This window comes from Myotis lucifugus, unplaced genomic scaffold (genome assembly GCF_000147115.1).
Source record: "Myotis lucifugus unplaced genomic scaffold, Myoluc2.0 scaffold_39, whole genome shotgun sequence".
Lineage (NCBI taxonomy): Eukaryota > Metazoa > Chordata > Mammalia > Chiroptera > Vespertilionidae > Myotis > Myotis lucifugus.
The window spans coordinates 8,034,463-8,051,790 of NW_005871087.1; the positions used below are offsets into that span (position 1 = coordinate 8,034,463).

At 39.1% G+C, this 17,328-nt stretch overlaps 1 protein-coding gene across 3 annotated transcripts in view; it reads left to right on the plus strand.

The window, feature by feature from the left end:
• Nucleotides 1-17,328, plus strand: part of ZNF385D (zinc finger protein 385D) — a 278,367-nt gene that overhangs the window by 194,880 nt on the left and 66,159 nt on the right. For all 3 annotated transcript variants that reach the window (XM_006087624.2, XM_023752968.1, XM_006087623.3), the window contains exon 4: nt 3,357-3,519. In XM_006087624.2, the coding sequence (XP_006087686.1) occupies nt 3,357-3,519 (163 nt within the window). The remainder of the gene's footprint in view (nt 1-3,356; nt 3,520-17,328) is intronic.

The following is a 17,328-nucleotide window of genomic DNA, read 5'->3' on the forward strand; positions in this document are numbered from 1 at the left end:
TTTAAAGTGGCATCATTCTTTTCTTCAGGAATGTGTGTGCATATCTTTAATGCCAGCACTTGCCACTTGTTAGATTTGCTGGTGTCATGTGCTAGTTCAAAGTCGGTAATAGTGATTTTTATTGCACGGTTCCCCAATCTTCCACTTGTCATTTAAAAGTAAGTTGGCAAAGCCCAATTTTGATTGTTCTGCTCACTTCTGTGTGTACCCCGATCATCTGATTCTGTTTTTAGTTTTAAAATACAAAATCCTGAAATGTGCCATAATGAAGGAGTACACTTCTTTAACCTTGGAATCATTCCTGAGGAGAAATAATTGTTTGCTTGTGTCTGACGGTTCCCAGGTTTCTGGGAAAGACTTGACTCAGAAACTGGCTAATAAATAACAGGAAACAACCTTGGAGGGAATGTGGTGTGCTCCGTTCCATCCAGCGTCTCTCTGCCCGGACGAGGCCCACAGAGACATCTCTGGCCAACTGTTGCTTTAAAAAAATCTCCCAGCAGGATTCTTACTTAGGTTACAGTCACAGAAAGATTAGATATGGCTGCATAATCTATCCAGTCCAGCAAAGTGGCAGAAAGGGGAGTAAGAGTAAGGAGAGCTGGCTGAGTTGGTTTTAGTTTTGTTTTTTAGGTTTTTTTTGTGGTTTATTTTTTTATACAAGGAATACGCTTTTATACAACACACCCGTATTCAGTTGGACCAAGAGTTATGGGGTTACTATACATAGAAAGAGTAATACTAATATGACCTAAAAGTAGTCCAATGAATTCTACAAACATTAAATATGGGTGGATGACAAAGAAAATTTATAATATCCAGAAGGGTTATTTGTCTGTATTTGGTTTCCAACTGTCCATTTCCACCTCAAGACACACACCTGCACCATCACAATTACATTGATCTCCTCTAGTGCTATCTGCATTCTGTACACCTTCATTCCCCCAAATCCTACACATCATGGGTTCTCCATACCACTTTGAACCTTCATATCATTGGTATGTGTTTTTTTCAGATTTGAGGGAGGCTTAGTTGTCTTTCTTTTAATCAGATAATTTTAAATTAAGATGATTATTATCAGGGTGCTTTGGGGCTGTTATTCAATTAACAAATGAGTGTGCATTTTTTATTTTTTGGTTTTCTTTTGTTTTTAATATATCCGGTGTCTCAATTGGACACACCAACTATTAGTCATTTTGTTATCTACTTCTCCCACAACTCCCTGCGCCATTTCACTGGTGGGAATCATTGGCTTAGTTGTATCTGTATGGAGAGTATTTGGGGGTATAAGTATTCTTTTTCTTATTGGGTTCTTTTCGAGTGTTTCTTATTTTCCAAAATAGTGACACTCTCCTTGTCCTATGGTATTTTAAAACAAAGTGTTATTTGGTTGTAAATACCACTGAAAATGCATATTTTAGAGATGTATGTGTAGATATTAATGTTAATTTAAACACTGTCTTTAATAGGTATTGTATATAAAACATTTACTACTATACCAGGGGTAGGAATGCTGACAGAGAGAAGAGAGGAACTTTGCTTTAAGGAAAAGTATGTAGCCAGTTGCCTTGAGAAGATGACCCACTATATTGTGGATTTAATTGACTGTAGCATATTGTCCTCAAAAGATATGTCTAAAGGACTTGATTTATTAATAAGAACTAGGCAGGAAATAAAAAGGGACACACCTCTCTGTTCATCAAAGTTGCATTCTCCATGTAGAATCAAACCAGTCCAATCTATTGCTGGTTCGTCAATTAACTATAGCCAGTGTTAACTTCATATTTTGACTCACACTATGTCTTTTGATGTTATGTGTTGTTGGAAAACTTGTAACTGATGCATGAGTGTCCTTTCTGTTCAAACTGTTTCTAATATATGATTTCCTTGTCCAGTGTTCTTTCAATAAGGGTACCTAGTCCTTTGAGGATACTTGTCAGAATGATGCAAATGAAGGTGTAGATTAATTATTTATCATTTATAGAAATATATACTGCAACACCCTACCTACCACAGTTGCTATGATGGAGAGGACAATGTGATTATTATTTTTCTTGCAAAATGGAACCTTGAGTTTATTTATTTATTTAATATATATTCTATTGATTTCAGAGAAGTAGGGAGAGGGAGAGAGAGAGAGAAACATCAATGATGAGAGAGAATCATTGATCAGCTGCCTCCTGCACGTCCCTTACTGGGAACCAAGCCTGCAACCCGGGCGTGTGCCCTTGACCGGAATCTGACCTGGGACCCTTCAGTCCTCAGGCCAACGCTCTATCCACTGAGCCAAACCAGCTTGGGTTTAAATAAGCCTTTGAAAGTAATGGGCAGTCTAACAGGCAGAGGTCTCCGCTGAGATAGCTTCTTTGCGAGGTGACATTTTGAAAGGTTTTTGAGCTGGGAATCCTTCAGATCTAAGAATTTCCCTGCTCATTCCCAGTCTACCCAAGCCACCAAGGCTCCCCCCCTATAAATAAACATTAATAAATATAGACATCTTTAAGATGATTTTCTATCTCAATGAATGTGTCTCTCCAGTACCATAAAAAGATAGTTTTAATAAAATATAAACTTGGGAAAATATATACTACTATTAATATATATATATATATATATATATATATATATATATATACACAGACAAAAGAATTGCATTGGCCCCATTACATAGTCAAAACACACTGTAGCCTCCTGACAATGGACTGGGGCATGAAAGACTCACATGTTGAAAGAATGCCTCTACCTTGAATTTCTAAGTCCACCCTCTATGGGAAGCAAGCCGAAAGAAAGAATCCGAAAAGTACCCAGCTTCTGTGTACTCCATTTGGACTTGGGCAATGCATTTGCTTTTGAACTCTCAAGCTTCGATCTCAGCCTCCTGAGTGCCCACTTCCTTGTTATATGTGAACCTTTTCTTCTAGACACCTGTTGGGGACTGTATTAATAAGACACATTGTAGAAAGAGGAACACATTTTCCAAGCCAAGAAGGTGAGAGCTATTTCTTTCTAGGGCTCTTGTTACTTGGGAGCCCAGCATCTTCTGTGGCAGAACAAAGGCAGCACAGGTGTAAATTCTTATTTTTTCCCACTCCGCAAAGAAAATGTTGATGTGGTTAGTGTTCAGCTACATGCCTCTTAAGAGAAGCGATATATTCCTCCCTTCCAACCAGAGGTTTTAGAACTCGATTCCCATTGCTTTCTAGCATCATTCTAAATAGAACCCTACTGTTTGGCCACAGCCAAAATTAGCTTGAATGGTACCGATTATTGAAAGGGAGTCTGTATTTGCAGTAATACAGAGAATGCTAGTTTAGAAATGAGCCTGATTGCATGGTTCATTTTGTTCTCCTTTGTAGAGCCAGGCTGCGGCCCACTACAAAGGCACGAAACATGCCAAGAAGCTCAAAGCACTGGAAGCCATGAAAAATAAGCAGAAATCTGTCACTGCCAAGGACAGCGCAAAGACTACCTTCACCTCCATCACTACCAATACCATCAACACCAGCTCTGACAAAACAGGTTAAGCAACGATCTTTGTTGTTGTTGTTGTTATTGTTCTTGTTGTTGTTGTTGCTGCTGCTGTCACCATCATTGTTCTTTGGGGCTTCTTCCCTTGTCTAACCCTGTGTCTACTGACCTATGTTCCTGCCACGTTGATTCATGCATGATCCATCTTTCTATGTGATGGTAATTGTTTCCCCTCATTTTTTTAATACCCTTCAGACACTAAAATAATCACAAGTTATCCTGCAGAGTTTGCATTTGAAACAGTCCTGTGACTGTTTTAAAGCAACACACAAGTCATAAAGGCATTCGAAGCCATGTCCCCAATAACCCTTGTTGAGAAGTGAACCTTTCTGACGTGCATTGTTTGCATCTAGTGTGCAGCACTCTAGCCTGAGACCGCATGGCAGATTTGATTGAACGGTGCGTGCACAACAAGGTCTGCCAAGTGAATTGAGAAGGCCCCAATAAGGGCATTATTGCCGACAGGCCTTATTCTCATAAATCCCAAGCAGTGCAGTGTTTTAAGTCATTCTGGGCTTGTTACGGCTGGGTAACTTCTCCTCTGCATACACAGGTAAGTGTTATTGATACCAATTACTCTTTTTAGCAGAGTCTTCGCAGTGAAATAATGGCCTCTGAATGGCCCCTTGGGATAGCTCCTGCAAACAGCTAGTTTATTTGCAGCAGGGGAAGTCAGTGGGGTTTCCCTAAGCTGACATCTGAAAATATAAGAACACTGGTCCTCAAATTTTACATGAAAGTCCTGTGTGATGCATGGATGTACATTTAATACACTACTGTCTAAAACAGAAGAGCTGGTACATGGTTTCCAGTTCCTTCAAATGGCAATGTTCAGGAAGCATCCATATCATCATAGGTAGTCTTAGCTAGAGGAATCGCTCCTGGCCATGACTGATAAAAATATAAAATGCTACAGTGAGCAAATAGAACAGATCGGAGTGACTTTATGACACCTGGTTGCATCCATTAGACACATAGGATCTGGGGAGATGCCTGTTCCTATGTGAATCTCTAAGGGATGATGATGTTCTCTCCAAGTTCCCATGACAACATCGTTGTTCCTTACCCAGGTGTTATTGGTAGATGCATCATGCTGTCCTCCCTGAGAACCCTGTGTACTTTCTGAAGCTGAGTGCCTCTGTCATCTTTGTATACTGTCACGAGGTGTAGGTGCTGAGTAAAATGTCTATTGGATGCTGAATTTTCTCTCACCCCCTCGATTCTCTGATTCATTTAATTTTGTGTCACAACATACTACAGGTAAAAAAGAAGTACTTGTCATCTTCACTTCTTTGATATCCAGAGTAAGAGCTGGATTATGTCGCTTTATTAATTTAGATGTACAACTTACAGGGAAAGCATTCATCTTTTCTCTATTAATTTAAAACGTATTCCCTTCTTTTGGGGAGCTATCAGGGAGTGAGCAGTAATGAAGCAGGTGAGTGTAATTTTTGTTCCCAGATATTAGAGCACAGATTGGCATCCCTAAAGCCATAATTTCCATAAAGAAATGAATGCATTTCATTTGCAAAAAGATAGTAAGTAGAGAGAACAAAGGGGTGGGTTTGATTTAAAGAGATGAGTTTTTTGTAAAGAGTTTGATGAAAAGATTTGCTTGCCTCCAAATGTTTCTATTCTTATACACTTCAATCAATAATGGCTATTTGGGTTTCCTTGACTCCTCTTTTTTTAAATTCAATTTTATTGGAGTGACATTGGTCAACATGAACACATAGGTTTATGTATGGATTTCTAAGTTACAAAATCTGTATATAACACTATGTTTCCACTACCCGAAGTCGTCTTCTCCTGTCACCTCATATTAGGACTCCCTTCTCCCTTAACCCCCGCCAACTTCCACACTGCTTTGTGTTCATAAATTTCAGTTTTATATCCCACATGTGAATGAAATCGTATGGTTCTTAACTTTTTCCATCTGACTTATTTCACTTAGCATAATGTTCTCAAGGTCCATTCATGTTGTTGTAAATGATGCTATTTCATCCTTTCTTATGGCTGAGTAGTACTCCATTGTGTATATGTACCACATCTTCTTTATCCAGTCCTCAATTGCAGGGCACTTAGGCTGTTTCCATGTCTCAGCCACCGTGAATAATGCTGAAATGAACATTTGGGTGCATATATTTTTGCGTATAAATGATTTTGAGGTTTCCGGTTGTATACCTAGGAGTGGGATTGTTGGGTCATATGGTAGCTCTATTCTTAATTCATTGACTCCTCTTTAAAATGCGAAAGTCTCTGTTACATTGAGAAGGCACATCTTTTGACAATATATATGTACATGGTGGGTAGAGCTGCTATCTTGGATTAAGAAAGGCTCCCACATGGGTTGTCTCTGTTTTGAACGCATTCTTCCATTTCTCAATTTAAAGACCAAAATATAAATGGTGGCAGTCACCAAGGCTCTGTCCTTTTAGAAGTGGAATGGGAACAATTTTTGGATTGGCCTGTGGATGTCAACCTACATACAATAAACCGATTCCCAGTGGAGATGCCGGAACTTGCACACTGGTTGGAATGGCATTGAAATGGTGAAACACCCTTTCAAACTAGAGCTAGAGAAAATTCCAGAAAGGCAGAAGAGATAGTCAAATCTATCAAGTTGGTAAAAATATGTTAAAGCAAAAGGAAGAAAGTTATGAGCATCAAGAAGGACATTGCTCTCCTAATCTATAGGAATCTGTACTCAACCTTCCCCCACCCCCAAATACACACACACACACACACACACACACACACACACACACACAACAAAACTACAAAAAACAGTCCCATAGTTTGAAAGACTAAGGTTTCTGGCACACGAACCTGGTCTTTTAAGCCAAATTTTATAAAATGGGGATTTCCACAAAACTGTCTATAAGAAGTAGCCTAAGAAAGTTCCAGTCATGTTATAAATTGTTATCTCATTTGTATTGCAATATAAACCAGAGGCACCTATGCTAACCAAGTCGAGTTTTTAAAAAAACAACACGATTACTTGTCTTTTTACTACTGTCTGTTTCCTCATACTAATGAGGAAGGAACACAACCCTGAAAATAAGATGGGTCTCTGAGGCATTTTCCTAGAACAGTTAAATACTTGGAGGCAGACAGAGAGAGAGATAAGACTCTAGAATTACAGTTCATGTATTTTTTTAATAAAAAATGTTAACCATTTTGATTAATGCACAAGGTTGTTTTAGAATTTTGGGGCTTATCCATACATAAAATATATAGATGTGTATCAAATTACATTTTACCAAATTACTCTTAATAAAAACAATCCAAATATATAAAAAACTATTTTCTTTTACAAAGGCTAAATAGACAATGCTTTGGTAGATAAGAACCTTAAGAGAAAGCTGGGCAACAGTAGTGAAAAGGGCAAGAAGTAATGTGGACTTGAATTATAAAACTGACTTGGAGTTTTTCCTGGGTTTCTCAAACATTCAAGAAATAGAATACTCATAAAAAACAAAGTTTCATCCCAATTCTATTTAATAAAAAGAGAGCTGTGAAAACAATTCCTCTTAAATTCCTAAATCATATATTATGGGTTTTAATTGCTGCCTTGGGCTAACAAATATGTCTAACTGACACATTGGGTAAGTTTTTATTCACTAATTTTATGATCTTGGAATTCTCTTTTATTACTTAATGTCAGTCTGCGTGCTGGAGTGGTGAGTAATAGAGAATGGTCAGTGATCAACTACTGACTGTTCACAGAAAGCCTACCTCCCCTATCTCTAGGCAAAAAAGATTCTCCCTAACATTAAAACCTAAGTTTAATCCTTGTGGTCTAATGAGGAGTATTAGATTGGTGAATTCACAAGAAATATTTATAAGACTAAAGTAATATTCTTAAAAATAATTTGAACACTCAAAAACTTTAGTACGTGAGGGATGATTGCTATTTATTAAAGAATATTTCATAGAGTAAATATTCCCATTTTCAACATTGACCGGAATTACTTTGTCTGATCTAGCTAGTTGTGTGGGTGTTGTTTTTTTTTTAATACAAGAGTTTTATACAAAAAACATAATGCAAAAAATTAAGAAATTATGCTCAAAGTATTTTGGCAAATATAACTCAGTTGGTGTTTGTTTTTTCTTCTTTTTTTTCTATGAATTGACAAATTCAGAGGTTTTGCGTTTAGTCGTATGCTAAATCATCCTCTGATATTGATTTAAAATATATATATATATATATATATATATATATATATATAATTGATTTCAGAGAGGAAGGGAAAGGGAGAGAGAGATAGAAACATCAATGATGAGAGAGAATCATTAATTGGCTGCCTCCTGCACACCCGCTACTGGGATCGAGCCCACAACCTGGACATGTGCCCTTGACCGGAATCGAACCTGGGATCCTTCAGTCCTCAGGCCCACACTCTATCCACTGAGCCAAACCCACTAGGGCCTCTGATCTTTCTTTACTTTCCCTTTTTGGGAAACCTTATTAATTCCAAGTGCCTATCAGTTAGTTAGGCTAGATTGTACTGCAGTAATAAACAACTTCGAAATCCCAGGGATTATTGCAACAACTAATTCTTTCTCACTCACACCACACATCAGCTGTGGTTTTCTTTCCATGTTTATTTAATTCCAGGCCCAGGCTAATGAAGCAGTCACTAGCTTAATATTACCATTTCTATGAAAGACGGAAAAGAGAGTCATGAATCAATAGGCTTTTAAAGCTTTTTAATGGAAGTGAATTTATAACATATCTCTCACTTCCACTGCCAAGTCTCATGGTCAAGCCTGATTATAATGGGCAAGGAAGAATACTTCCTCCAAGGAGGGGCGCTGTGTGAGTGAACAATAAAATACAGTAGTCCCCCATGGCTTCAACTGTCACTTGTGATGAGATATCTGAGCGTTCCACATTTCTAGCTTTGTTCTTTCCCTCAATTCTGACCTAACTTTCCAAGAATCATTGGTCACTCACTGGGATGGCTTGTCAGCACTTCTGTTATACAGATTAAAAATGAAAAAAAAGGTAAACTCATCTTGACCATCATCCCCAACTTTCTGTTCATCCTGTTTTCCTAGTTTCATTTTTGGTTCTGCTCGTTGTCTTTGGCTCTTCTCACTATCTCAGTTTGCACGTTGATTCAGTTGTTGGAATCCACTCCCCTCACAGTCCCAAGAAAAAAATTTTCCCTTCTTTTATGCATGGTTACTACCCATTCCCTGACATTGCAGGTGGGTGTGCTGCCTATACAATTGCCCTAGCCTCAATTCTTGCCCCTTGACAATCTTCTTCATCCTGCTGTCTGTTTATACTAGACAGTACATAGGTCACAGCACTTAGAAACCTTCAATTTACCTTTCTGCTGAACTTCATGGCCCTCTGTGATTTGACCACGACCTACCTTTCCAAACGTTTCTTTCATTATTCACCAGCAGTATTTTCCACTGCAGGCACACTTCTTTAGTCTTTGTTTCTTATACTGTTCTTTTAAATTTCTTAAATGTATACACGTTCCTCTTTTTCCTTCTGCCTGTGAATTCCCATAGGAATCCATACTTTTCTAGCTACCATACCATATTATTCTTAAAATATGAACTTTACTAGAGGTCCGGTGCACAAAAATTTGGGCACTTGGGGGGGGGGTCCCTCAGCCCGGTCTATGCCCTGTTGCAGTCTGGGACCCCTCGGAGGATGTCCACCTGCTGGCTTAGGCCCGCTCCCTGGGGGATCAGGCCCAAGCTGGCAATCAGACATCCCACTGGCAGCCTGGCAGTCCTTGAGGGATGTCCACTTGCCAGCAGGAGCAGGCCTAAGCTGCAGTCGGACATCCTTAGCACTGCTGAGGAGGCAGGAGAGGCTCCCACCACCACCGCTGTACTGGCAGCCATCAGCCTGGCTTGTGGCTGAGCAAAGCTCCCCCTGTGGGAGCACACTGACTACCAGGGGGCAGCTCCTGCATTGAGCGTCTGCCCCCTGGTGGTCAGTGCGTGTCATAGTGACCAGTCATTCCCAGTCGTTCTGCTGTTAGGGTCAATTTGCATATTACCCTTTTATTATATAGGATAGAGGCCTGGTGCATGGGTGGGGACTGGCTGGTTTGCCCTGAAGGGTGTCCCAGATCAGGGTGGGGGTCCCGCTGGGGTGCCTGGTCAGTCTGGGTGAGGGGCTGATGGCTGTTTGCAGCTGGTCACACCCCCTTCAGGCTGGGGATCCCCACTGGGGTGCCTGGCCAGCCTGGGTGAGGAGCTGATGGCTATTTGCAGGCTGGTCACACCCCCTTCAGGGTGGGACCCTCACCCCATGGAGGTTTGGCCAGCCTGGGTGAGGGGCTGATGGCTGTTTTCAGGCTGGCCACACCCCCTTTAGGGTGGGGGGTCCCCACCGGGGTGCCTGGCCAGTCTGGCTGAGGGCCGTTTTTCAGGCTGGCCAAGCCCCCCCGGGCGACAGAAGCTCCCAGCCTCTCCTTTTTTTCTTTTTTTTTTATTCTGGGATTTATTTACCTTCTATAATTGAAACTTTGTAGCCTTGAGAGGAGCTCAGAGCCTGCCAGGGCAGGCAGGAGGGAAGCCTCCTGCTTGCTCCAGCTCCGTGGCCACGGCTCGCTGAAAGCAGGTATCTGGGGTTTATTTACCTTCTATAATTGAAACTTTGTTGCTTTGAATGGAGCTCAGAGCCCAACACAGCAAGCGGGAAGCTTGGCTTCCTCCATCATTGGGGCAACCAAGGCTCCTGCTTGCTCCAGCTCTGTGGCTGCTGGCTGCCTTCTTGGTTGGGTTAATTTGCATATAGTCTCTCTGTTTGACCAGTGGGTGTGGCTTACGGTGTAGCGAAGGTACGGTCAATTTGCATATTTGTCTTTTATTAGTGTAGGTGTCTTTACCTCCTTTTATTGCTAGATGACATGTTTGTTAAGAATACATACTTAAGTCATAACCGGTTTGGCTCAGTGGATAGAGCGTTGGCCTGCGGACTGAAAGGTCCCAGGTTCGATTCCGGTCAAGGGCATGTACCTTGGTTGCGGGCATATCCCCAGTGGGCGGTGTGTAGGAGGCAGCTGATTGGTGTTTCTCTCTCATCGATGTTTCTAGCTCTCTATCTCTCTCCCTTCCTCTCTGTAAAAAATCAATAAAATATATTTTTTTAAAAAAAAGAATACATACTTAAATAATCCTTTTATTTATTTTTTTTTCTTTACAGAGCACTTTTTATTGAAAAGAGAAAAGATAGTTTTAAAACTTGAAGCAATGGGTTTAGCTTAGCAAAGCTTTAGACATTTTTGTGAGTAGATGTTTCCATGAAAGAAAAATGATTCTCATTAATCTAAGGAATTCTGAGATATTTCTCATCAAACTTTAGAGGTGCAAGTTTTCATAAAGGTCATGAAGTCTAACCCTAAAGTTTGTTATTTTCTTTGAGATTCTCTAGTTGCACAGATAAAGAATGCTTGACATTTCTAATGCCCCTTAGTGACTAGCAATCGGGAGTTAATTAGCCTAATTGTCAAGATCTGAGAACATTTCTCCTGGACTCTATTACACAATTCTCTATCAAGTCTCAGTGAATTGCCAATATATTCATTAAAGGTACCATGTTACAATTTGAATTTGCACTTTTCATTTATAATTCAGTCTTTTCGTATCTATTTCCCCTCCCTTTTTAAAATATAGAATTATAATCCAGGGACGTTGTACTTACCTCTCAAAGGTGCCAAGAGTGAAATACCTTTGAATCTATCGTTGAGAAAGTCTATGAATGCGAAGGAGGCTTTATTTGCTGTGGATTAATATTGGCTCTAAATATTTATTGGAATACACATTATTTGTTCAGGGACTTAGAGCGATAAAGAGACTTTTCTAATGATAAAGAAGATATCTGATGTAAAATGATGGCCAGCGCCTGCAAACAAGTACAACAGGAAACAAAGCCTCTTTGGGAAAGTCAGTCAATAATGAGGTCACGGAGTCTGAGTTCTTTCCTTTCCTGAGTATTATCTTATTTACATCAGGCCCAGTGCCAGGCAAAACTAGACACAGACCTTTTTTCCCTTTCCATTTAGCCAGGAGGTAAATCATTAGAATGGTGATCTGGAACTAAAGGTGGTAGATGAATAGTTTGTTAGGAAAAGCCAATGCCAATGTCATTTAGAAAGCAGACAGTTTTCAGCGGGAGACAAGTAAGAATTTGCTTTGTTTCTGTTCTCAAAGGGAAGATGGGAAATGTTTGCTTTTCTTGACATAGGCTTCAAATATCCCAAATGTATAATGAAAAGTATAACAAAGTACAAGCTGGGCTTGACCTCAGAAAGCCATGTATCTTTGGTATCGTAATACATATATGTTTAGTATGGTGTATATTATATAGAAATATTCTATACGCATATTTACATACAAGATTCTGTTTTTAGTACCTGTCCTAAAAATGTCCCACTATACCAGGCCTTTCTAATTAGTATTGTACATTTTCTTTAAGAAGAAAAAAAAAAGGCTTTTGTGTCTTACGAATCCATCGCTCTGTTGTACTCTATGAGGCAATATAAAATCATTTGAAAAGGGACACATTTCTATCAGCACTTATAGATCTGGTGCAACTGGGTATAAATGCCTCTTTGGCATCGGGGAAATTGTGCTAGTTCCTGGGGTCTTTCTTTTCTGACCCATTGTCCCAAACAAAGACTCCCAGGGACAATCACTATGATGATAAAGGGCCCTATTGCAAGCATCTTGGCACAGGAGTTCGTGCACCCATGTGAGACCATTGATTTGAAATGAAAGTGCTTTTTTCTTTTCTTAGCATTGGCTCATGTCATGCTTGAGATTGGTCAAAGAAAGAGACTTGATCAAGTGTCCCCTTCTCAAGATGTGTGATAAGTGCTAGCAGGGTGTGTGGTAGCAGATACCTAGATAGATGGAAAAAGAGAAGGGACATTCAGAAGCAGGGGGAGGGAGGGGGACACCCAATGCTCAGCTGAATATTGTGGTCCCAGGCTCTTTGCGTGTGAATCAGTGATGACAAATTGCATATTAGGGGTGACGTGGGATAACAAAAAATCCTGCCACGTTCTTTCCTTGCATGAGGAAATCAAGATGCATGTTATTTTGCGGGTTCCATTAGGCGGATAAGAATTTTGAACTAGATACATTACATATGAACCCCTCCTTGAATCACAGAAGAATGTCACAGTGAATTTTCATGTGGACAAGAACTTGGTATCTTCTTCAGCATAATGGATGAGGGAGGCAGTAAGGACCTAACGTGCTTAAAGAAGCTGCCATGCAGCTTTGTTCAGGTGCTGCTGTATGGCCTGCACGGTAAGAGGGGAATTAAAACTAAATTGACCAGCTAGTGATAATTTTATTGTCCAAAGCCACCGGTCCCTTACTTGTGTATACATGTGTGCATGCACACACGTGTATGTGTACACATTGTGTATGTGACTGTCTTTCCCATACACATCAAATCTATAAAATAAATGATGAGCTAGCCATCTAATAAGCATCTGTGAAATACTAGACACCTGGATGAATTTTAAAAATGAAATTAAATTCCCGATGGTTTTGTCTACAGATGTCACACTTATGGAAACATCTGTGTCTATCTGTGCCTTTGTATGTATGTTTTTTTAATTTCTGAAGGGATGTTTATTCCCTCTATTTTTGTGCTGTTCTTAGGAATTGAGTAGACATTAATGATAAAAATGTTCGACTGCAAAATAATTCTTAAAGGTAGAATCTTAACTGTAACAAAAAATGTGGACAATAATAAAATATGACAGAATGTGAAATGAGCACCTGTAAAATCATGGGAGTGTTAGAGAACTTTGTCTCCAAAGTGGGAAAGAGAAGGGTTTGATATGTACTAGTAATAGACACGGAGTTTGAAACAAAACATGTTCACAGCACATTTCTCGTAGTTAGGAGACAGAAAGCTTGTACTGAAGTCTTAGTAAACCCAAACTGAATCAGATATTTAAATTAAGAATTGCAACTGCATTTATGCTTTCTGAATTCCAAACTCTTAACCTGGCATCAGAACTTTTTTTGTGATCTAGCCCATCCCTGCCATTTCTGGCAGATTTTCACATCTCTCCTTAACCACCGCCCAACAAATCACCTGAGGGTTGAAATCAAGGCATATACGTTCTTTTGCCTGGCAGAGTCCTCCTTTATACCTCACCCCATTCCACGCACATGTGCTTATGCATAGATGGTGCACATGTTATATGCTAGTGCATACATGCATGGCTGTACACAAACATGTAAAAATACATTCACCCTCTTTGCCTGGCTGATTTCTACTTCCAGGCTTCTGTATAAGCTCTGTGTCCCAGCACCTTTGAAATGGTCTATCTCCCTACTTGTCAACCCCGCCAAAGTTTCACTTCCTTGATGGATCATACACCTCTGTCCTATATACATTTATCCCAGCAATTCAAAGTTTTGCATTAAAACAATCAATAAATAATAATATATTACTTTTTTTAATACTCCCTCCAAGATATTTTTCCATTGATTTTGTTTGTTTGTTTGTTTTTGTTAGACAGTGGAAGGGAAGTGGGGGAGGAGAGAAAGAGAGAGAGAGAGAGAGAGAGAGAGAGAGAGAGAGAGAAACAGAAACACCAATGTGAGAAAGACACATTGATTGGTTGCCTCCCACATGCCCCTGACCAGGGCTGGGGATCAAACCTGCAACCAAGATACCTGCCCTTGACTGGGAATGGAACCCGAGACCCTTCAGTCTGAGGGCCGATGCTCTAACCACTGAGAAAACTGGCCAGGGCAATATATTACTTTTATTTTCTGAAAGACCATCCTAAGAATTCTTTTAACAGCAAAAACTAACACAGTCTAAAATATGTAGTAATGGTTTGAGGGCATATAGTCCATAAATTTGACTAATTGAACTTTATTGCATTTACCAATTTATAATACAAATCAAAGGCATTAACCAGTGTAACTCAGGCTTTGAATATGCAACCCTTGGGTTGAGCATTTTTCAGAGACAGCATAAAATTAAGTTGCTATTTTAATTATCATAATTGCATTCAGATTCATCATTAAATTACTGTGCTACTTCAGTTTCTAATGAGAGTTAAGAACATTTTAAAAAGCTCTATTGAGTCAGATTGACTATGTACTAACTTCAACTTGTGACATTGGTATCAGGTTAAATTTGAGGGCAGCAAGCATATTTAACTCCATGGGGCAGAGCCTGTGCCACTCGGACCCTGCACAGCCAGGGCTCTAGCTTGCTTTTGTTATGACTCAGTTTGAGGGCAGCCTTGACAACACTTTACACTTAAGTGACTGCTCAAATCAATCACCCTCAGACCCACAGTTGGTGCCTGGCCAAACTCCAAGGTGAAGGTCAAGATGCAGAATGTGTAGCAGTAATGATGCCCATTTAGACCTTATTTTATTCTTTTTTTGCCCCAGTTTTCTGTTTCCCCAGGAGTTCTCTGGTAGAGTTAAATGAAACCAGAAAAAAATGCATTTCTTTCATGCTGCCCAGGAAGTTAAAGAACGTGTGGAAAAGAATATATTTTCCATCCTTCTGAAATGGTCAGCGACTTAAGTCTGAATCTTGAACTTGAGGTTATTTATTTATTCTTGTATCCATTTATTCATTCTCACTCATTTATCTATATGTTCTTTTGCAATATATCAGAGGCTGCAGAGATGAAAACTAAGAGGCAGAACATAAGTTCTATCATCTGCAAGATTGGGAAGACAAGAAATAAACCCCAACTATAATACAGGGTAGGAAATGATTTGTCAGGAGAAAATAGCAGATGTGGTGCCATGTAAATCTAGAGCAATTGGAATGACCCTCTCATATGGGAGGAAGAAAGAGGCACAGATATTATTAACCGGCATGTGCTAAGCTTAATGTCAAGGGTGTGTAATCCCTAGATTAACTCCTTGGATGAAATGTTACTTTAATGAGTACTCAGCATTTGCTTGGTTTTAGATGTGGCTCCTGCCCTCCAGTGACTCACTTTAGTGGAGGAGACAGAGAACAAAAGGCTATTATAACCAAGTGGTTTAGAAATTCTGTGCTAGAGGTTTGTGAAGGTTATGGGAGTACCTATCTCTGGGAAGAAGACCTTCTTAATTTGCAGATAAAGAGACCTGGCTCTGAATGAAATCACTTGACTGAGGTCAACAAATTCGTAGGCGGCACAGCTGTGATTTGAACTGAGTTTGGATTCCTCCCAAGGCTTTTGCCTTTCTGTCTCCTCTTAGGCAGCAAAATGCTTAATCCTCCCATAGTCCTTGTTAGCACTAGCCTCTGGTTGCTAATTGATATCACCATATCTGTGGGATTATTCAGGGTAGCCCTCTTATTTTGCAAAAGCCTCTGATACCCAAAGGTGCTGCTGTAAATAGATGCCTTTTCATATCAGCCCTTGGACTTGTTAAGTGTGTGTCTGCCCACATGTATGCTCTTTATGTCTTTATTGTGCTTTTCGCCTGCATGGAAGCTGGTAAGAGAAGATAAGGTTAAGGGCCAAAGCTTTTTGCTAGTCTACATTTTGTTAATGAAAACTATGCTGTTATTTTTATTATTTTGCCAGGCAGGAAAGCTTCATGTGTATTGGAAAGTAACATCTTCGATCTCTCTGTGTAAAATTTATAGCAGTTAATTTAGGAGTTGCATGTGAAGCCATTTCACCTTAGTTTTTCTATGTATGTTGATTTTGTAATACACTCTAGAGAGTGAAAGAATTCTCTGGAAGAACAAGACTCAGGTCTTAAATACAAAAGAAAAAGAAAAGTCTGTTGTTGTTTTTTTATTTGGGGCATTAAATATTATTTTTTTCTAAATAAATTATCAATTAAAGATAAAAGATTAACTACACTAGAAGAGATTAAAGCCTAGCAGGATGTATATTAACTCCTAGGAATTTCTGCTTTGGAAAAGTGCTTTAGTTCTTTCAGGCAACTAAGGTGATATTTAGTGCAATCATTTTAGTAATTGAAAATCCAGTAAACTAGAAAGGGTTGGTTCAGAACTCACAAATGCAAGCTTCCTCCTATGTTAGAAGACATTTTAGATTAGTATACAGTGGTATTTTAAAATAAGGTAATATAGTCTCGAGTTCAAGGTTATAAATCGTTTTCCCTATAAAGTTGACAATTTCCTAAACAGGAAAACAGTGTGGCTTTTATTTCTATAGCTTTTAAAATTTCAATATGTCATTATATAAGTTATTGCACTTTAGCCTCATACAGAAATTTTTTTAAATGTTGTAAAGGTATTATTTCTAAGTTATTGATATCCTCATTTTAAAGAATATTTCCTGCAAAAGAATATGAGTATCAGAAATTGGACAGAAATAAGTTATTTCCCTATTTGTAAAATCTCTCATTTGCAAATATTATGGAAAGATATATTTGTAATGTAGTATCCTTCTTCTAGTTATTTCCAGGTACCTGTATGTGTTAACTTTTGTTTCCAGGAAAGGGGGAAATTACTCATAACCCTAAAGGATGAATGGATCTTAAAAAGGCTTTGGAAACAGTAGATGAAGACCAGTATCTTACTTCAAAATAATCCAAGATTCTATCCAGATTATGCATCTTTGTGTTAAAACCACTGATCTAAGAGCTATGGTTGGAGCAGTGATAGAATAATTTACTTTTCATGGCTGTCAAACCATTGAGTGTTTCTGTCCACTCACATTCCTTTTATTCAAAAGGGTAAAGGTACCATCTTTCCTCATACTTGCAATTAATGGGGGAAGGTAAGATAGTTTTCCTAAGTTGTAACCTATAAAAATTTATTTTTTATAGTGCAAAAAGTAATGAAAAAAT